The sequence below is a fragment of the Suricata suricatta genome, chromosome 16, assembly GCF_006229205.1.
Source record: "Suricata suricatta isolate VVHF042 chromosome 16, meerkat_22Aug2017_6uvM2_HiC, whole genome shotgun sequence".
Classification (NCBI taxonomy): domain Eukaryota; kingdom Metazoa; phylum Chordata; class Mammalia; order Carnivora; family Herpestidae; genus Suricata; species Suricata suricatta.
The window spans coordinates 56280270-56303064 of NC_043715.1; the positions used below are offsets into that span (position 1 = coordinate 56280270).

General features: G+C 45.5%; 1 protein-coding gene across 1 annotated transcript in view; it reads left to right on the forward strand.

The window, feature by feature from the left end:
- The window catches only part of NLRP2 (NLR family pyrin domain containing 2), a 67227-nt gene that overhangs the window by 18431 nt on the left and 26001 nt on the right, over positions 1 to 22795 (forward strand). Inside the window, exon 3 of the mRNA XM_029924391.1 lies at positions 21539 to 21824. Coding sequence (XP_029780251.1) covers positions 21539 to 21824 — 286 coding nt within the window. The remainder of the gene's footprint in view (positions 1 to 21538; positions 21825 to 22795) is intronic.

Consider the following 22795-nt stretch of genomic DNA (forward strand, 5'->3'; position numbering starts at 1 on the left):
GAGCGCCTTGCAGCTGAGAAAGCAGGCGGCGGGTTGGGCCAGCGCCGGGCCTTCCCGCGTCCAGTCCAGCATGCACTTCCGGGCCAGCGTGGTCTTCCCGACGCCCGCCGGGCCGTGCAGCACCACCGTCTGTGGCGTTAGCTGCGTGGACGTTCTGTCATTCAAGCCTTGCCTTCTCTCGGTGACACTGTAGTGATCGTCATCATCATCTCCTGGCCAAGTGGGCTTCTGGATAGAAAATGTCTTCATTGCGCTCTATCTCGCCCCTCTTCACCTGTGAGGATACGCGATGGGACCAAGTTGGGGTGCCAGTGATTAACCTCAGCTGGAAATACACTTTGTAAAGGACCAAGAGTGAGAACTATCAACAGGCAAGTTACCTTGCACACTACCCAACACCAAACTTAAAAGACATTATTGACCCAGGGACTTTTCTAACCTCAAGTCCCCCCTTTTTTTTTTTAATGTTTATTTACTTTTGAGGGGAGGGAGGAGCAGAGAGGAGCAAGACAGAGAATCTGAAACAGGCTCCAGGCTCTGAGCTAACAGTACAGAACCCCACACAGGGTTCAAACTCATGAACTGGGAGATCGTGACCTGATCCAAAATAAGAAGCTCAACTAACTGAGCCACCCAGGTGCCCCTGCAAGTCTCCTTATGCTTCTCCGAGCTCCTGGCTATGTAGTTTTATCTTTTTAATATTTATTTGGGGGGAAAGTACAAGCATGGGCGGGGCAGAGAGAGAGGGACAGAGGATCTGAAGCAGGCTCTGCACTGACAGGCTCATAGCAGAGAGTTGGACATGGGCCTGGAACTCTCAAACTTCGAGATCATGACCTGAAGTCTGATACTCAACCAACTGAGCCATCCAGGTGCCCCATATCTAGTCTTTTTTGAGCTTGTGCATTTGTAAAATACCCAGAGGTGAAAGCTAGACCCACAGGGTTATCTGTTTTTTGTAATCATACATTATTGTAGATTAAGAGAACTTTAAATGTCTTGAGTCTATTTTCATTATGGTAAAAATACACATCAAGTGTTTAACCAGTTTAAAGTGCACAATTCAGTGGCATTGAAAACATTCTCAATATTGTGTAGTCATCACCTTTATCTTGTTCCTAAACATATTCTTCATCCAAACAGATACCCCCTATCTGTGAAGCAGTCACACTGCCCGCTTCCCCCTTCCCTGGCCTCTGGAAACCACTAATATGCATTCTGTTTCTGTGGATTTATCTCTTTGTTACATTTCCAGTTTATGTGGAAATGCAGAGATGTAAAATAATCGAAACCACTTGCAGAAAAACAACAGGTGAAAGTCAATACAAGGTAAAAACAAGGGTCCAGACTTGGAGGAGACAAAGTACCCAAGGCAAGTTGTTTTAAAAAATTTTAGTGTATATTTTTTTAGAGAAAGAGAACCCAGGGGAGGGGCAGAAAGAGAGGGAGACACAGAATCCCAAGCAGGCTCTAGGCTCTGAGATGTCAGCACAGAGCTCGATGCAGGACTTGAATTCACAACCGTGATTTCATGAGCCGAGTCAGACACTTAACCAACTGAGCCACCCAGGTGCCCCATCCTGGAGCACAGTTTAAGGTGTCATTCACTTGTTTTCCCTTGTGCTGACCCTGGTAAGACATACTATAAACTAGAGCAGATGATAGCAAAGTGGTAGAAGGTACACAAAACACCCATGAGACGGAACTGGGAGCCCACTCGTGACTCACATGGTCATCATCTTACAGCACAGAGCTGCAGGGAAAGACTACTCTTCCATAAGTGGTGCTGCATTAGTTACCGCATAAACAGTAAACTCGGATCCCCATATCATAGCACACACACAACTAATTCGAGATCGAGTATAATCTCATTTGTGAGCAGCAAGTCCATAAAGCTCATAAGACAAAAAATGAAAACTATCCACACTGGGGAGAACATATTTGCAAACTACATATCCGATAAAGGATTAGTATCCAAAGTCTGTAAAGAACTTCTCAAACTCAACACCCAAAAAACTAATAATCCAGTGAATAAATGAGCAGAAGATATGAATAGACCCATTTTCAAAGACATCCAGATGTCTAACAGACACATGAAAAGATGCTCAACATCGCTCATCATGGAAATACATCAAAACCACAACGAGGTACTGTCCTACTTCGGTCAGAATGGCTAACAGTAACAACTCAGGAAACAGCAGATGCTGGTGAGGGTGCAGAGAAAGAGGATCTCTTTTGCACCACTGGTGGGAATGCAAACTGGTGCAGCTGTTATACAGCCCAGATTTCAATATCGTCCCCAAAAACCAGAGACTGCCGGGGAGACCAAGTCACACATGCAAAAGCAAAGGGCTTTATTACAGGCTTAGGCTCACCGGGCCTAAACTCGGGCTCACAGACTTCACCAGCGCAGTGGATCCATGCTGAGAGCCCCCAAACAAGGGCTGAGCAGGGGTTTATGGGTCTTGGGAAGGGGGAGTTACAGGAAATTGTGACACAGGTACAGTGATCCAATCATTATCGCATAACATCATTGGCTGTAACTTTAACCATACATTTTGTCCAGAGTGTTCCTTACTTTTGGCGGGACCCAATCACAACATATAGAGTATTAACCAATTACAGAGTGGACCCAGGACCTTCACTAGGGTGTAACTAGCCTTAAGCAATAAGTGATTATCTATAGCTTCTACCTCTAGGCCTGCCCTTAGAAATGTTAAGCATTTTAGCTGGCCGCTTCTGATTGAGTGTTACTAGGGTGGTCCCTGGTTGAGTAATCTGTGCCCTTTTATTGTCTAATGATTTTTAGAAACTGACACTTAGGCCTCCAAGGTCAGAAGGGAAACTTGAAGCCTGTCATGGAGTCAGTTTGATTCAGACCTGTGTCCTTACACAGCCACTCAGGAAAACAGTATGGAGATTCCTCAAAAAATCAAAAATAGAACTGCCCTATGACCCAGCAATTGCACTACTAGGTATTTACCCAAGGGATACAGGTGTACTGATTCAAAGGGACACATGCACCCCAATGTTTATAGCATCACTATCAATAATACCCAAAGTATGGAAAGAGCCCAAATGTCCATCAACAAATGAACGGATAAAGAAGATGTGGTATATACATACAATGGAGTATTACTCAGCAATCAAAAAGAATGAACTCTTGCCATTTGCTGCAAAGTGAAATTAGAGAAGGACAAATATCCTGACTTCACTCATATGAGGAATTTAAGATACAAAACAGATGAACAAAAGGGAAGGGAAGCAAAAATAATATAAAAACAACGAGAGAGATGAAACATAAGAAACTCAAACACAGAGAACAAACTAAAGGTTGCTGGAGGTGTTGAGGGTGGGGGGTGGGGTAAGTGGGTAAGTGGCTTAAGGGAGCACACTTGTTGGGATGAGCACTGGGTTTATACTTAGGGGATGAATCACTAGAGTCTACTTCTGAAATCATTGTTGCTCTATATGCTAACTAACTTGGATGTTAATTTAAAAAATAATTAAGGGGGGAAATCAAATGAACTTTAAAAAATAAGAAAAAGATTTATCTGGCACCAAAACAACAAAACAGCACACACACACAAACACACAAAACAAAAACAACAACAACAAACACAACTATCCCCACTGCTTGGTATTATCAACATAAGTGTACTGGCCCATTATGGGGGTAGGTCCGCTCCCTAAGGAAAGAAAAAAGTCTCAAGGCAAGCTTGTTATTTGCCGATGTGACAACATCCCTCATGACCTGCAACACGAGACCACTTTAATCAGACTGCATGTTTGCGTGTTACCATATGTGGGAGACAAGAAAGTAAAAAAATATATTAAAAACCACACCACGTGGTGTTCAGGGCTCAGTTCTTTGTGTACGAACCCAACTGAGCGGTGCTGGCTGGAATAAAGTTGCTTCCTGGTAAGAAAAGCCTCAGTGTCACGACTCTGTGTGAGAATCCTGCTACAGTCGCCCAAATTTGATTTTGAATGGGACCTTGGGGCCGTGCACAGATTTTCATACATATATTTTGAAATCCATATTTTCAGAAGGAATGTTAAGGCGTGCAAGGAATTCCAGCGAGATGTACTAAAATAAGATTAACACTCAATGGAAAGAAATCAGAAGACTAGAAAAGGCACCTCAAAGAAGAGAATGACCGATAAGCACATTGAAAGGCACCCAACCTCGTTAGACCTAAGGGAAATGCAAGTTAAAAACCTCATGATGGAGACCCACCCTGACTGGTTAAAATTAAGGATGGACAGAGCGCCTGGGTGGCTCAATCGGGTAAGTGTCTGACTTCGGGTCATGATCTCGCAAAGTTCGTGTGTTCACGCCCCGCGTCAGGCTCTGTGCCGACAGCTCGGAGCCCGGAGCCTGCTTCAGATTCTGTGTCTTCCTTGTTCTCTGCCCCTTCCCTGCTCACACTCCCTTTCTCCCATCTTTCCCCGCTCTCTCTCAAAAATAAACATTTAAAAAAAATAAAGCATGGACGGCAAGCCCTGTTGGATACAATGAAGTGTAACAGGAGTTACATTGAAAAAAAACAACTGCATTGCCAGGCAGAGGGGTTTCTTCCTTCAAGCAAACCAAACCCGCGCGCTCAGCGCCCAGCAGCTTTCCTTGCCCCAGGAGTTCGGGCAGAGATCCGCAGAAGATGCACGCACGTCAGATCCCTGGGCCTGTCCTCATCGTGTCCCCAGACGGTAGGCGCCGAAGAAACCACACAGAGGAAACCCGCAAATTGATTCCATTTATGCCAAGTTCCTACTGGGGAACACTAGTCTCAGGTGACCGTGGTCAGGAGAGTGGCATTGCCGGCAGAAAAGAACAGGCATCCACGTGCTGGAAAAGCCATTGCTGATCTGGTTAGTGGCTGCGTGGGTGTGTGAAGACTAAGCGGATTATTCATATTAATTAAGATGGTTAGTACTGATATGTATAAGCAGCTAGAGATTTCTATGTACATATACACACAGATAACAAGAGGGAGTTGAGGCGCCTGACTGGCTCAGTCTGTTAAGCGTCTGACTTCGTATCAGCTCAGGTCATGATCTTATGGCCGTAAGGTCAAGCCCTGTGTCGTGCTTGGAGCTCTCTCTCTCTCCCTCTACCCAACCCCTCTCCCCTGCTCAAGGTCGCTCTCTTTCTCTCTCAAGAAAAAAATAATTAAGAGGAAGTTAGCATAGCTTTTTTCCTTAGAAATGACAGAATTAAAGGGAAAGATAGGACTGCATTAAATCTTCACGCTATAAATGTAATCCCTCTATCTGGATAATTTCCTTTACATGTTTCTGTAATCCCTGTCTTTTGAAGGAGCTATTATAATTAATATCTTATTATTTCTATCTGCTAGGGACTATTTAAAAAATTACATTTAAGAGCACCTGGGTGGCTTTGTCAATTAAGCTTCTGACTCTTGATTTCAGCTCAGGTCATGATCTCACAGATCCTGAGTTTGAGCCTTGCATCAGGCTCCACACTGACAGCACAGAGTTTGCCTGGGTTTCTCTCTCCCTGCCCCTCTCCCACTCCCTCTTCCCTCTCTTGCGTGCGCGCGCGGACTCTCTCTATCAAAACTAAACCTAAAAAATTTTTAAATCACTTTTAAACCTTCCAACAATCTGGTCACGTAAATTCTATTACCTGTGCTTTCTATGGTGCATCCGAGGCATAGGGAAGTGGTGCCCAAAGTGCGGCGTTCAGACCAGCAGCATTGTCTGGGAGCTTGTGGGAAATGCAGGTTCTGGGGCCCTCTCCCAGACCCACCCCGTCACGGAGTCTGGAGGCAGGCCCAGGAATCTAACTAAGAGCACCCAGGTGACGATGATAAATGCTAGTTTCAGGACCAGCACAGAGAAGTAAGATAAAGATCCAGGTTCACACAACTGCTGAAGGTGAAACCCAGATTATCATGAGGTAATTAGTAACTCAAATATATTACCTCCAGGACCAGTGGTCTCAGTCACTGACACACTGCCTGAGGCACGTAATTAAATAAAAGGAAATCATTTTTACACCCTCAGGCATTAAATGGGCACCACTAGGGATGAGCCCTTTCGTAAATACACGGAGGGAGGGGGAGAATAGATCCAACCAGAAGTTAGACGAGGCAAAACGTCCCAAAACACAAAGGGTCATAAGGGCTCATGATCGCTAGGAAATATTTAATACAAAAATATTCAGACTAAAATGCCAAATCGGAAAGAAGCCCCCAACAATTGTGCTTGATTGTCAATGTCACAGATGATTTTATCTTTATGGTCTTTTTTTCAGTGCGGTCTTTGATCATCATGCATTTGGGGTTGGGGAGGGTTGTTAAGTTTTTATTTAAATTCCAGTTAAAAGGGTGATGGGCATTAAGGAGGGCACTTCCAGGGATGAGCAGTGGGTGTCCTAGGTAAGAGATCAGTCACTGGGTTCTACTCCCGAAGCCAAGACGACACTATGTTAACTAGAATTTAAATTTAAAAAATAAACTCCAGTTAACATACAGTGTAATATTAGGTTCAGGTCTACACTACAGTGATTTAACACTTCCATATGTCACCCAGTGCTCATCAGAATGCCTTTGGTTTTGTGGGAAAAGTCTTAAAAAGAAGAGTGTCAGCAGGTCATAGTCAGGAAAGGAGAACACGCTCTATCTGCACGTTTTTCAGCTACGCTCTGAAGGAAGCAATCTCACGAAGGAGGTGAGGCTAAGACATGAGAAGCCAGACCCTAGACACACAGGCACGGTGAGGACCTGGGGATGTGTACAGATCCGAGCGGGAGAGTGGGACCCTACATTCCTGCTCTCAGTGCCCACAAGGTGAAGGGCAGGGCGAGGTTCCTTGACAAGCATTCCAACACGAGGGCAGATGAAGTCTGATAGGATTTTAGGTGTAGACAGTGCGTGGGAGAAAAAGACTTGTACCCAAAGACCAAAGGCACAGAAAAACACAATATGGAACAGGCCATTATGAGAAGCAGAAGGCCAGCATCCGGTTCTATCCGGGGTGCCATTTAAAGGTCAGTAACGTACTTGCTTCACTGTAAGACCACCGCTGGGCCTTTCCTTAGCACCAAGAACTGCTCCCTCACTAAACAGGGTCGCCCAGTACAGCACAGGCTAGCTCCAGGGACCACCCCGGGGATGGTGCAAACATCCTGAGGGACACAGCAGATGCAAACCCTGACAAAGTGAGGAGGAGCCAAGGGAGGAATTTCCGGTTTCATACAAACGTGTAAAAACAAGCACGCATATTTAAGGACCCCAAGACCGGCGAGTATCATGATGCTTCCGCTTCCCACCCTGCTCCTGCTCAGTTAATGGTGGATAGTAGGTCATTTAATTCCAGTTCCCATGGATACGCCTGCTCAGCCAACAGCTATGCATGGAGCCCTGCGACGCTGGGAACACAGAAGCTGCTTCCCTGGGTGATATGCCCGCTGATCAGGGCAGCAGACGCACCCTTGGTTGGGTCTTTCTTTCTGGTGTTGCACTGTGGACAGTGGGTGTCCTCACCCAGAAGGAACGGCTATGTGCACAGATGGGTAGAGGCAGCCTTGGACAAAGGACAGCAAGTGGGTGGGTAGAGGAGCCAAATCCTGGTCTCCAGGTAGGTATGCTCAGCCCGGAGTGCAGGCGTTTGCTTTTACCCGGGGTCAGTGAGGCAGGAGGAAGACCAGGCACTGATAAACCCGGAGCTGAGCCTGAACAGCCTGAGCGGCTCTGTCCTCGCAAAGTAAAAAGCAAGGTGCCCTTGACAACCAAGCAAACCATGGCCCGCAGCCTAGAACTACAGAATGGTTAGACGCAACGCGTGTAGTTTGCAGCAGCCCTTTCCTGACACTCTGTCATTACAAGTATTTGGGGAGAATTACAAGCCCATAAATTCCATGGGGACACCGCTCTCCGTCAGTCTACATGGCTGTGGCACCACAGCCATCTTTGGGGACCAAGCATGCTATCCCATATTACAGACGGAAGACAGAGGCTCACAGGCAGGGGTGCCCTGTCCACAACCTGGGGGCATCACATGTGGGCACGAGGGCACATCTGGGGGTGAGAGAGAGGCTCTGACAGTGGATTGTGGGGATGGCTGCACAACTCTGAGTCTACTCAAAACATTGCTCACTTTACATGGGTGGGTCTTACAGGGTAATCACACCTCAGCAGAACATTTTAGAATAACGTAAGAAAAACATTATATGTGAAATCACTGGCAGTTGTCTGCTCCGAATCCGTTTTCTCCTAATTACAGAGATTTTGGCTTGAGGAACTCAAAACCCTTCCAAGAGCCTCAGGCTGCCCATTGAAGCTGCAAAGTTCTGTGGTAGAGGCTCAAACAAGCTCTGCTGTTGACGTAAATAAGTTGTCTGAGCTTGGGGGAGGGGGGTCACTGTGGTGTACCCATGAAACTAGTGCAATATCATGTGTCAACTATTCTCAGGAAGGAAGGGAGGAAGGGAGGGAGGGAGGATACCGTAAATGGAAAAAACAAAAACCAAAAGAACTGGTACTCAGCTCTCTTAGGCGAGGGCTTACCTGCAGCCTACAGATGTTCAATGCAAACGAAATTTCTAAAAAGACTTATTCCACTGGCCCAAGCTCGGTGGCCAACCGGCAGGCGCAGGGTGGGGGCAGGTCGCCCCGCCCAGGACGGAATGGCTCCCACTGTGATCACCGATGGGTGGTTCTCAACCTTTAAAATGAGACTCACATTGAAATTACCTGGGCCCTATTTCAGGGATCCTAATTGAATTGGTCTGAAGTAGGCTTCAGGTAATCAGGAGCCTTCCGAATCTTCCCCAGGAAGTTCTAATGCACAGTCTCTGTTCCAGACCATCTGGATTGGGGTTTTCAACTTCCGCACCATCAACATTTTGAGGTGGATGATTCTTTACCAGGGAACCGTCCTGTCTGCTGCAGGATGTTTCGGCCTCCCCTCCCTCCATGTCAATAGCACCTTCCAATTTTGACATCCAGAAATGTTTCCATACATTGCCAAATGTCCCCTGAAGGGTACAGTCACTGAGAATCACTGAGGTAGCTGCCATTAGCCACCCCTCGCCATCACACCACGATGCTGAAATCCATCCATAGACTACGTTAAATAAAATTTATATATCCTAACGGTGAAGCTCCTTTGTTCTACAGTGGATGGCACTGATTTGTGTAAACATTTAAATATGAATTCACTTTATTTATTTCATATTCATTCTTAGGTGTGTTAATTTTGATGGCGGTATAATTAACATTTCAATTTGATGTTACTTATGGGATTATAACTGGCTGATCCAGGATTCCAGTCAAGGTACTGTGGCCTGGCTCTCAGTGCCTTGAACTCTTAGCTAAGAACACTAACTCGCTGGCTAGCTAACCCAATGCATGAAATGTACACTTGTTTATTCTCTCTCTCTCTCTCTCTCTCTCTCTCACACACACACACACACACACACACTCACACACACACACTTTTGATCAGAAAATCAACTAGAAGACAAATAATCTCATATTTATCTATCCCTGGAATCATATGTACCATGAGCTGGTCATTGCATTTTTTTTTTTGCTTAGTCATCCTATAATTCTTAGGGCTCTAACATCCTCATTCATAAATGAAGAAATTGAGACCAAAATGTTAAGTAACATCCCGAAGTCGATGGGTAGCAGGGGAAGATAGATTTAAGCAGACTTCTGTTGGAATAAGTAAATTTTGTGACAGGCAGACACAGCCTGCAAAAGAGGTTGAGAACATAAAAGGAATTGCAGGTCCCAAACACTGGATGAACCGATTAGAAGCCACAATCCAAAAATAATTCAACAGGATGCCCAGTGCCATTAGAACCTATCCAAGCTCGGCCATGAGTCTCTGCATAAATCTCCTGGACAAGCCAGAACTGGCATCCTCAGGGGAAAGAGAACCCACCATTTAAATCACCTGATTCCTAGTAGGCTCTCCAAACCCTGCCGCCTGCCCAACAAGGGTGGACCTTGAGGGTCTCATGCTAAGTGAAGTAAGTCAGACAGAGAAAGACAGTGAATGATCTCACTTCTATGTGGAAGCTGAAAACCCTGAACTAGAAACAAAGAGTAGAGTGGTGATTACCAGGGACTGGGAGGGGGGGAAACAGGGAGATGTTGGTCCAAGGGTGCAAACTTCCAGTTGTTTTATTTTTAATATAATTTATTGTCAAATTGGCTCACATACAACAAACAGTGCTCATGCCAACAAGTGCCCTCCTCCATGCCCATCACCCATTTTCCCTCTCCCCCACTCCCCATCCACCCTCAGTTTGTTCTCTGTATTCAGGAGTGTCTTAGGGTTTGCCTCCCTCCCTCTCTGTAACTATTTTCCCCCTTTCCTTCCCCCATGGTCTTCTGTTAAGTTTCTCAAGATCCACATACGAGTGGAAACATATGGTATCTGTCCTTCTCTGACTGACGTATTTCTCTCAGCACAATGCCTTCCAGTTCCATCCACGTTGCTGTAAATGGCATGATTTCATTCTTTCTCATTGTCATGTAGTTCCATTGTATATATAAACCACATCTTCTTTATCCATTCATCGGTTGATGGACATTTAGGCTCTTTCCATGATTTGGCTATTGTTAACAGTGCCGCTATGAACATTGGGGTACATGTGCTCCTATGCATCAGCACTTCTATATCCCTTGGGTAAATCCCCAGCAGTGCTATTGCTGGGTCATAAGGGAGTTCTATGGATAGTTTTTTGAGGAATCTCCACACTGTTTTCCAGAGCGACTGCACCAGTTTACATTCCCACCAGCAGTGTAGGAGGGTGCCCGTCTCTCCACACCCTCACCAGCATCTATAGTCTCCTGATTTGTTCATTTTAGCCACTCTGACCGGTGTGAGGTGGTATCTCAGCATGGCCTTGATTTGTATTTCCCTGATGATGAGTGACACTTAGCATGTTTTCATGTGTCTGTTCGCCATCTGGATGTCCTCTTTGGAGAAGTGTCTATTCATGTCTTCTGCCCATTTCTTCACTGAATTGTTTTTCGGGTACAAACTTACAGTTATGAGTAAGTCCTGGGGAATCTAATGTACAGAAGGGTAACAACAGTTAACAATATGCTATTGTGTACTTGAAAGCTGCTAAGAGAGTAGATATCAAATGTCCCCACCAAACACACACACACACACACACACACACACACACACACACGGTGAGTATGTGACATAATGGAGGTGTTTGGTGGTAATCATATTGTAATATGTAAATGTATTGGGTCAGTGTGAATACAGAGACCAAACTGATGGTTACCAGAGGGAAGAGGGTTGGGGCCACAGGCAAAATGGGTGAAGGGGAGAGGGAGATACAGGCTTGCAGTTACGGGGTGAGTATGTCACCGGAATACAAGGCACAGCATAGGGAACACAATCAATGATACTATAGTAGCAATGTAGTGGGACAGATGGGAGCTACCCTGAAATGAGCACAGCATGACCCAGAGAGTTGTGGAATCACCGTGTTGTGTGCCTGACAGTAATGTAACATTTTGTGTCAACTAGACTCAAATTAAAAAATTAATAAACATTTTTTAGTGTGTCAGGTCAACAGGTTGCACCCTGTAAACTTACACAATGTAATATGTCAATTACATCCCAGTCAATCAGTCAACAAAAATAAATGAAAAGGAGCGAGGTACCAACACAATGCAACATGGGTGAACCTTGAAAACTTGATGCAAAGTGAAAGAAACCAGAGGCAAAACACCGCCTATCATACGGTCCGTCTGTGGGGAACTTCTGAGACCATCAAACCTACAGAGACACAAGGTGCATATCCCGGGGGGCGGGGGGAGGTAGAAACGGGATGACCTGCGGTGGCTCGGGGGCTGGATTTCATTGAGTCTGTAGACTGCTTTGGAGAGTAAGGACATTTTAATAATAATTCTTCCAACCCATGAGCATGGAATATCTTTCCATCTGTTTGTGTCATGGAATCTATCACTATTGATTCATTTTAAATGAGCATTTGGTAACAGTGTAAAGTTTCAGAGTGATTCAGAGCCTCATTCCCTAAGTCCTCCCACAGGCCAGATCAGATGGGGTCGCCGCTGTTTCTACCACAGACCACGACGTGTTCCCGCTTCTGCTGCTGTGATGCCCACAACCGGAGACTTGCTTCCCTGCAGTCACTCTCCACGGCACTGTCAGCCTCAGCACCCTGCAGCCACGAGGGGCATGGTACTCCCTGCCAAGGCCAGCTCATCTGTCCATGTCCAGAACCATGGATCCCATGAGGCAGAGGCTGGGGGAGGACTACCTAGCATTTTCCATTCCTGGGGGGGAGGAGTCATCACCATGCCCCAGGAAGAACGCGAAAGTGGACTTGCCTGAACATGAAATGTGCTTCAGATGCCAGTAAGTATAAATAAACCAGAAATGTGGGACGTCACCACGAAAGGGTGTATGTCTTCCAAGTAGCCCTTGTACTGCTCCTGCCTTGTCTCCGTCTCCAGGACCACGCCCTTCTTTATTAAAAAAGAGACTTGACCAAATTTCCAGTTGACTTTGAAGTCAAGGCTTATGAGCCATTTAATGTCATATCTCAGTGGTTTACCTGGAAGGCTATCAAAGTTAAGAGATTATTTGGCTATGAAGGAATTGGACATCAGTGGGTGGATAAAAGGTGCCCTCTGCCTGAGAAGAGATCACACACGTCTAGTTGCCTGAAGAGTATTAGCATCATATCAAGTGAAACCATGATTTTGTCACTATCATATTTGGAAAGGAGGTATGGTTAAAAATGTGCATTTGGAAACCAAGGTGATAGGCAGCAGACTGGTGGCTTTGCGCTAGGTCAGTTTAGCTAAGCATGAATGAGGTTTCCTTAAAGTTTCTTCCCTCTGTGGTTCTGTGTCAGAGATAACAATAGAAATTTGCACGAGACATAGAAGGCGGAAGTGACTCTCAGGTGGAGAGTGTGGGAAGTGCCGTGTCTCATGTTGCAGCCCACAGATGTTCTATGGGATCTGCTGGCTCGCCCGTGGGTGTGGGCCCACCCCCACGCCCACCGGCACCTGCACCAGCCCTACTGAAGGTTTGTGGTAAAGAGCACCATGCATGATTGAGGTTGGAGGTAGTGACAGACAGATTGACACGGATTTTCTTGAGGGTTCCAGCATGCCCGTGATCTGCCACACCCCACATCCAGCTTTCCCTACCAACACCCAACCTGGCTGACCTTCAGCAGCATTAGGGTAACTACCAGAGGCATCTGAAACCACAGCTACATACGTTCTAGTTCTTGTCATAAAGCCTGTGTCCCTATCTCTCTCGGCAGTCCTGATGTTGTGATGGTATCCTAACTGGAAGAGGCTTGGATCCACTGAATGATCACATAGATAACTACAAAACGGGGAGCAATAGTCCAAGCTACCACCATTTTTGTGAGGACTAAATGCAGACCTGCTCTATGTAATCTACCTGTCTAGAATGAAATTAAAACTCATAAAAGGTTAACTATAAAGTATTTTAGGGGTTTTTTTTTTTGCAAAGATAGCATCATGGAGGTATAATAGAAGATTTTAAATCACCACTACATGTTTATCCAGGAAAAAAGATGGTGTAGCTATTCAAGGAGGTTCAGCCAATGAGAATACTCAATAACAAAGGTGTAACTTAACCTAATGTAAGTAACTTGTTTAGGTTCAGAATCGACACCCATGGAAAAATCAGTGTTGACATTATGTTGGGAATAGAGACAGGAGCAGTGTGAAGGGGAAATGATAATTATGCTACTGCCTCTGCAGCAAGTTATTTTTGGGACCATTTACATACCTTGTGACTGTAGCTCTTCGGGAACTCATTATTGCTCCCTCTCACCGTGCACGTAAAGAGGGGACTCTGGGATTGAGAAGCCAGGGCCATGAGTTCATGGTATCTCAGAGTAGGGCTTGGACTGGAAATTGTTTATTTCCTGTTCTTCATCTTGTGATTTTCTTACCCCTTGCATTATGTAGAAATATTAAAATGCTGATATGGGATTTGGGAACAGGAAATAGGAGTCAGATTAGACTGAGCGTAGTTCGAAAGTCAGATGATTAATGTCTTCGTGATGTCAGGTAATTCTGCAAGTCTCCTCTCCCACAAGGAGGGGGAGAAGGAGGCTATGGATTGCCTTTGCTCCCTGCTGGGAGTGAGTCACTCTCACACTTTTTGGGGGCCTGTGTCTCTTGCCAGAGAAGAAGTCTGTTCCTCATAAGAGCAGCATTGCTGGGCCAGGGGGTCTCTGGGATGTAGGAGCATGCCTGTGGTTCTTCCCATCCTACTCCATCTTGGTGACTGGGAGAGAAGGGTCAGGGTACAAATGAAGTCTACAGGAATGAAGGAAAATAAACCCGCCCCCTTGTGTTTTCCATCTGGAGGATGTTTGCCAACATCTCATCTCACCCGAGGAACATGGAGGAATGTTTATCTTTAAACAGGAATGTATAATAGTACCTTTCTTCTACATACTGTCTAAATCCATAACAAGTAGTAACTCACCTAAAATACTCTTCTCCTGGGGCACCTGGGTGACTAGTCAGTTGAGCATCCCACTTTGGCTCAGGCCATGATCTCATGGTTCTTGAGTTCGAGCCCCATATAAGCTCACTGCTGCCAATGAAGAGCCCTCTTCAGATCTTCCCCCCACTCCCTCTCTTTGCCCCTCTCTGGCTCATGCTTTCTCTCTCTCTCAAAAATAAATAATGAAAGGGTCACCTGGGTAGCACAGTCAGTTAAGTGTCCGACTCGATCTCGGCTCAGGTCATGCTCTCACAGTTCGTGGGCTCCAGCCCCACATCAGGCTGTGCACTGATGGCACAAAGCTTGCTTGGGATTCTGTCTCTCCTCCTCTCTGCTCCTTCCCTGCAAAGTAAATAAATAAACTTTAAATAAATAAATACTCTTCTCCTATGAGGCAGGTGCTGTTGTTATCTCCATGTTACAAATAAGGAAACTGAGGCATCGACGTTAGGTAACTCAGCCGACTTTGCACAGCCTAGAAGGGTTCAGAGGGATGACCTGGAAAGCAGCGCTTGGGTTGAATCTCATATCTGAGGGCTCAAGACCTACCTCCTCTTACTAAGGGACTCTGGATAGATGTGTATACCAAAAGGCTCGGGGAAGTAACCAAACGCTGGGAGACCAACCCTCTCAACCCCTTGACTCTCCTTTTTAAAACCAGAGGTCACTTTCCTGTCCGTGGGTCTAGACCTGACCGGTATGATGGCCACTGGCTGCCTGTGGCTACTGAACATCAGAAACGTGCATGATCTGAACCAAACTGTGCTGCGAGTGTGAAGCGCACACCAGACTGCAGAGCCGCAGGGCAGCATGTTGAACGTGAGACATCCTAGTTATTATATCCCGGGAGCCAATTACATTGACTATGTGCTGAAGTAATATTTTGGGTATATTTGAAAATTAATATTGTAATTTTTTCTTTTTTTCTTTTATAGTTTATTGTCAAGTTGGTTTCCATATAACACCCAGTGCTCATCCCCACTGTAACATTTTTTTTCATTGTAAATACTGTAAAAATTCATTTTACCTGGTTCTTTTTCCTTTTTCTTACTTTTAAAATATTTTTAATGTTTTGTTTATATTTAAGAGACAGAGAGACAGACTGAGCATGAGCAGGGAAGAGATGAAGACAAAATCTGAAGCAGGCTCCAGGCTCTGAGCTGTCAGCACAGAGCCCGATGCGGGGCTCGAGCCCACAAACCCCAAGATCATGACCTGGGCCGAAGCTGGATGCTTAACTGACTGAGTCGCCCAGGTACCCCGGTTCTTCTTCCTTTTTTAATGTGTCTATTAGAAAATTTTAGCTCAGTCAGCTAAAAACAGAAACAAACTTCAGACCCTACACATAGCAAGCTACCCCAGATTCACGTTAAGTAAATGACTAATCAGTTTCTTCTACATAATTATCATTTCGAGCCATCAGTTGTTTATGTCGCCCATGAGAATTTAAAGTTCTGCACGCCTGGGGCGCCTGAGTGGCCCACTCAGTTGAGTGTCTGACTTGGACTCAGGCCATGATCTCACGGTTTGTGGGTTCAAGCCCCATGTCAGGCTCTGTGCTGACAGCTCAGAGCCTGGAGCTGCTTCAGATTCTGTGTCTCCCTCTCTCTCTGCCCCTCCCCTATTTGTGCTCTGTTTCTCTCTGTCTCAATAATAAATAAACATCAAAAAATTTTTAAAGAAAATTTAAAATTACACACATGGCTTATATTGCTTATGCCTTGTATTATTGTATTGTATTAAAATATTTTAATATATTCTATCTAGTTTATAATATATTATAGTGGTCTGGAGACTCTGCTGGTTTGAGCAGAGAGATGAGAGAGTGAGATGTAGATATATATTTGCTCTAAAACACAAAAACTTTGAATTCCAAAATTTTGGAATCGTATTTACATAACTACGAAAACTAATATTGTCGATGTAAAACTGATGAAGTGGTTATTGATGTACCTCTTGTGTTTAACGTGTCACTTATATTTAACATGAAACGTGGATAGATTTTTAAGTATCTGATATGACAGACGGGGCAGTCTTCACAGCTGAAGGCTCTGAGCAGATCTTCTCAAGATTGGCTGTAATTACCATCATCTGGGAATCTTTAAAGACACCCAAAGTCTGGGCAGCCCCGATCTGATCTATAAATCAGAATCTCTGGGAACTTGATACTTTGAAATGATGCCCCAGGGGGGTGGGTTCTGCACACCCGTTGGTCGAGGACTTCTGGTCTAGGCGAAAGCCACGCTTACACTGGTCAGTAACCACTGATGGATACAGGAAGTTCTCTGCAACGGGATTGGGTCCCAAGGTCCAATCACAGAGCTCGGGGCAGAACAAGAAACTCTTTTAATGGGAGGCTTTCTGTGCCTGCAGTGCTGGCCATTCAAGCAGAGTTCCTGGTGTCGGAGAGGTGAGTAACACTCCTGTCTCCTTCCTGTAGTCCACTGTTACGTCTCTATGATAAAAATTGCTCCCTTTCTTTGAGTGTTGGAATGTCACCCCTTTGAAGGGTTAATGAGATTTCAAGTGAAACTCCTCTTTGTGCAAAAGTTTCTCTCCTAGGTTGAGTTTCTATAAGTAGCATTCTACACCCATTTCCTCGAGAATCTCATGCGTGTTTTTATTCGTTGCGCTCTGGCTGCTTATTTTACTATCCTCCTGAGAATGCTCTTAAGACCTCGTCTGCTCAGTGCAAAGGATATTTTTCGGTCCCTTTTTGTCAAGTCTCCAAAGTGCTGTTGAATCATTTTTCTATTAAATAAGTCCTCCTACAAATAAAATGCATGCTAATTAAAGACTGGGAGATCAGGACTAGCAACAAGAATTCCCCATTGTGTTGCAATGTAAACAAAACTGCAGAATGTTGGGTATATATATCCTGTCTTCATATAAGATTCTCTTTATTGCTGCAATTGTAAACAATATTGTGAGTTTAACTTTTCTCTTTCCCATTGTAATTATGCAGAGAGTATTGTATAGCGGTCACCAGCCTTGAAAACACATCGGGGGTTGACACCCTTTGCTTTCTCTGCTGGCTTAAGAAAATATTTTCTTCTGTATTAACCAGTTGACTTTACTCTTCTGCCTTGCCCTTATTTTTTCTGTGTAATTACCGGTAACTTTAGAGTGGCGTCTACTTGAATCAATTAGCAGAGAAATTGAGATCACAGGTTCTGGGAAAGACTGCTTTGAGTAGAATATTGACTTCAACACTTAACAGCTGGGTGACTGGCCATCCCTGAACCTCTGTAAATTTCTATTCAGGTTTTAAAGGATCCTCTTCACCCAATGACCCCACCCAACTCTTTCAAAGGGGCTAAATTAGATGTTGAACACCTGACCTGACTAGCATATAAATGGCACTTGGGAGGGACACGTTGCCATCACCTTTTTTTTTTTTAACACATGAAATCTGGCAAATCTAACCTGAAGTCAAACTTGAGGAGATCGTAGGGCCAAGAAGGACTCTACAAACTAAGGTGGGGGAGGAGAATCAAGGTGTTGAGGATCTTGAGTGAGCCGGGGCTCTCTGCCTTCAGAGGGAGGACAAGAGATGGGGAGGGAGGATCATAGTTGCCTATTAATAGGAGAAGAAACACTGGGAAAAAAATGTCCTTTTTCTTAAACTGGCACAAAACTTTTGGCACTCAGAAATACCTTAAAATGTTAGGTGGTTTTCCCCCTTTCATTTAGGTCTTTGGTCTGTTTTCAGTTAATTTTTGTACATAATGTGTGACTATTTGTGGGAACCTTCCAGAACAGGCAAATCCATGGAGACAGGGAGCACACTGGTGGTCCCCAAGGGCTGCAGGGAGGGGAGAATGGGGAGTGATGTTTCCACGGGAGAAGATGAAAGTATGTGGAACTAATCCAAGGTGGTGGCTGCACAGTGGTATGGGTATGGGGTTTCCTTTTGGGGAGATGAAAGTTTTTGGAACTAATTCGAGGTGGTGGTTGCAGACTTGAATGTATTAAATGCCACTGCACTGTTCGCTGAAAACGGTTCATGGTTAATTTTATGTTTCATGTATTTTACCTTAATAAAAATGAAATATGGGCTTCCATGAAAAGTCTTGGTCAACAGGATTTGCTTCAAACCCAATACAAAGAGAACTCTTGGGTGTGTGTTGGAGCAGGTTTGGTGCATGTGGAAGGGGGGATAACTCCCATTTTTAGAGTAAGATGTTGATGCGGGGATTGCAGTCCGGGGACGCTGCAGATGACTCCATCCCTCCCACCCCGGTCCGGAGCAGGTGCCGGTGCTGCAGGCTAACCCCCAAAGGGCCCAGCTTCCCTCTTGCAGGTCTACTGCAACTTCCTGTTCCTTCGAGATTGCATGTACCTTCTCCACATGCCAGGCAGGGTTGGGGGACAAAGGTCAAAGGGTACTCAGCTGTTTGTACCACCTTTGTATCAAGACAAAAATAACATTCTCAAAAGCCCAACCAAAAATACTTAAGCTAACTTCATGGGCTACCAAAGTCCCATGACCACCATTTGCAGAAATGGGGTTTTATAAGCGGGAGCTGGTGCCAAATTAAGAAGCAGGTAGAGTGGGTGTGCACCTCAGGAACACAGTGGGGGGGGGGGCTGTTCTTGACCCTAACCCTAGACCCAACCCCTTCCTCACCGGGAAGGGCCTGTGGAAATCCAAGCAGCCAGCCGTGGAAGGAACCCAGGTCAGATGGGTGCCCCTATCCTGGGCGTTTGTTGGGTCCTCATGCCTCTTCACCGTCCTCCCTCGATGTCCAGAAACCACTGATTTCTCTTAAAAGATGTAACTCAGTTCTTCACAACTTACCCAAATCAAACAGCTGTCCTGGCAGGGGGACTGAAACCTGGCCTCTGGAGCTATTTACATCTAGTTTAGAGTTTATGTGGTCATGTGACCTTGAATGGGCTCTCTGACCTCTCTGCTGCCTCACTATCAATATCTGAAATAAGGAGACTATAACGCTTGGGAATATTGTAAGGATTAAATGAGCCAAGTCTAAAGGGTGTTGCAGTGCCTGGCACCTTGCAGGGGCTACCACGGTGTGACCTAACCCCACCACCCTCGGAATGAATTCAGAATCCTAAGTCAGGTACTAACAAAGACCGTCGTCTTGACCGAACTGAAGTCAGCCTCCTAGGTCCTCTTTTCCCTTGGACCTCATCCTTGGGCTCTCTCCTTGGCCCACTTAGTCCAGCTGGAGCCAGAATCCTGTTGAGTCAACTTAGCAAGAATCTCCCCCACTTGGTATCTGATCAAATTCTTCCACTCCCAGGTGACATCTCCTTACCCTGTTCTGCCCTCAGCAGGAATCCTGATGAATGGATCTAGCAAGAATGCTTGTAGCCTTGATGTTTCCTCTTGGTGACTGTCCACCCACCAGCCCCACCTCCTTGGATCCACCCACTTTTCCTTGTTGTGTTCAGAGCTGAGCTCCATCTCTGTCCTCTGCTTCCAAAAACCCAGCTGTTGCTGCCTGCCCCCAGTAAAGCCTTCCTTACTGTCTTCTTGCACCATGAATGCATTTCCCTTGCCAGCTGCTTGTGTGGCTCTTTATCCTCCCCATGCAACAGGAGAAGGTGCTTCTGAATATAAAACAGATTGTGTGGCATCCCCCCTGGATTGTACCTGGAATCAAATTATAAAGAGTCTAATTTTCCATGCCACGGCCTTCGTGATCAGAGGTCTGACCCTGATCAGGTATGAGTTTTATCCTGTGTTCGTCTGATACAGCGAGAGTGTCTCTGTATTCTTTGGCTCCAACCTGCTGAACTCCACGCAGCCTGAGCTTTAATTCTCCTTGTTCATTCTGCTTAGAATTTATCCCCCACAAAATTCCCACATTTTGCAGCTCCTTGTCTTCATGTTCTCGACTGACGTATTTCTCTGGGGAAATGTCCATGCTAATATCATGCAAAATCCCCTTCATTCTACTTTTCTATATCATCCTGTCTTCATGGTTTTATGTCACCTGTTCTTGTTTGAATTTATTTGTGAAATGTCTCCTTCTCCCATGCCAAGTATGTGTGCCCAAAATTGAATATAAACCCCAAGTGGGCAGGGTTCTTACCCATCTTTACAGTGGTCCCTTCTACTCTAAAATTGTTCCTCTTACCCAGTTGGAGCTTTTATTTGAATAAACGAGTGCCCAAAGCCACTTAGTGAAGCAGGTGATGGCATACTTAATGTACAGCCAGAAATTCGGGCATAGGACCCTTGGCTCAAATGTTTGACAATTCAGTGAATAGAATTTCAAATCAAGGTCTGTTGAGATCAGGAAATCACTTGTTTTTAAAAAATAGTTTATTGTCAAATTGGTTTCCATACAACACCCAGTGCTCTTCCCCACAAGTGCCCTCCTCCATCACCACCACCTCTTTTCCCCCCTCCCCCTTCAACCCTCAGTTCGTTTTCAGTATTCAATAGTCTCTCAAGTTTTGCGTCCCTCTCTCTCCCCAACTCTCTTTCCCTCTTCCCCTCCCCCTGGTCCTCCACTAGGAAATCACTTTTTAAGCAATGGTAAATTGAGAAGGCATACCACTCATCAGCCTGGAGAACCTCTGTTAAGATGCTTTCAAACTCAAGACCATTTACAGTCAAAGTCCATGATATTCATTGAACAGTTAAGCGTTTGAGCCAAGGGTCCTAGAGAGCTAAAGTCAGTAGTTCTCGTTAGCTCATGCGTCCACCAAATTTATTAAAGACAAAGAGAATCTGGTAGGTCTGGAAGATGCATCAGCATGAACTTCCTACCTACCCTCAGGGATTTGCACGGTCTGAAAGGGGTCCCAGATTCTAAAAATGTGAACCACTGTGTCCAGCCAAAAACTAAGGGAGTTTGATATGGATTTGACCTTTTGGGGAGTTTGTTCTTAAAGCAGCAGGTTGGGCAGTGAGAATTGCCCAGTCCCTGACACAGAGGCAACTGGTGTTTGAGACAGGAGTACTGATTCGTGCTCTTTCATTTCTTCCCTGATTCTTCTTTAATGCCCAAAGCTTGGATCTCTCCTGTAGGACAAGATGGTACCTGCTACACAGCTGGGTTTCAACCTGCAGCCCCTGCTGGAACAGCTCAGCCAGGATGAGTTGAGGGAGTTTAAGTCCCTGTTGGGGCCCCTTTCCCTGCAAGATGAGTCCCAGCACATCCCTCTGGCAGAGGTGGAGGAAGCCGATGGGAAGCAGCTGGCAGAAATTCTCATCAACTGCTGTCCCAGCCACTGGGTGGAGACGGTGACCATCCAGGTTTTTGACAAGATGAACCGAACAGATCTGTCTGAGAAAGCAAAGGATGAGCTCGGGGGTAAGTAGACATGAGTCCACCCTGTGTCATAGGAGGAAACAGCAGTAGCCTCTGAGGTTTCAGATGCACAAGAACAACACTGAGCTGTGGAGAGGTTACCTGTCCTGAACCCAAATGCTAGACCTTCATTAGGTCTGGTGGTATCTTTTATTCTAGCTCTTTCTACTCTAGCCTCCTCACTCTGCATCCCTCACTCTGCTGTTCCTTAAAGTTTATTCATGATCCATTCTTTCATACGTCCTCCAACTTGTTAAATTATACATCGTGTGTTCCGTTTTCAGTTCCCCCTTACGATGTTTGCTTCCACACACTCTGATGCACACTCAATATGCAAACCCCTACCTTCCCTTGGACCAGCAGCACTAATAGCACTTGGGGCTATTAGTGAGGAAACGGCCTTTGCAGGATATTTAGCAACATCCCTGGGGCCCCGGTGCTAGCATCCCAGCACCTCTACCTATTAGATGCCAGCAGCACACTCCCCTCACATGTGACGACCAAAAAGGTCTCTAGACACTGGCACATGTCCCCTCAGTGGACATGGCACATGTCCCCACAGTGGTTCTCAGTGGAGAACCGTGTTTTAGGTAACTGGCTGTCATGGGCGATGTCCTCAGGAACTTTAAATGCACTGATGTCCAGAACCTACCACCGGAGATCACCATTTAGCTGAGTGATGTGTGTCTCCCCCGGGTGTGGGGGGGTCTTGAAAGCTTCCCAGGTGATGCCTATGTGCACCCAAGGTTTTATAATGTCATCTAGGGCTCTGCTGCCACATGTGGTTAGCACACATTTGAGATGTGGCTGGTTCAGTGCAGGTGTGCTTCAAGGCTAACATACACATGAGCTGTTAGCTGCACAGCTTTATGTACTATCTCATGAACAACTCTTAGACCAACTACACATCTAAGTGTTAGCATTTTACATAGTTACATAAAAATTATGAAAATTAGCTGTACCTCTTTACAGCT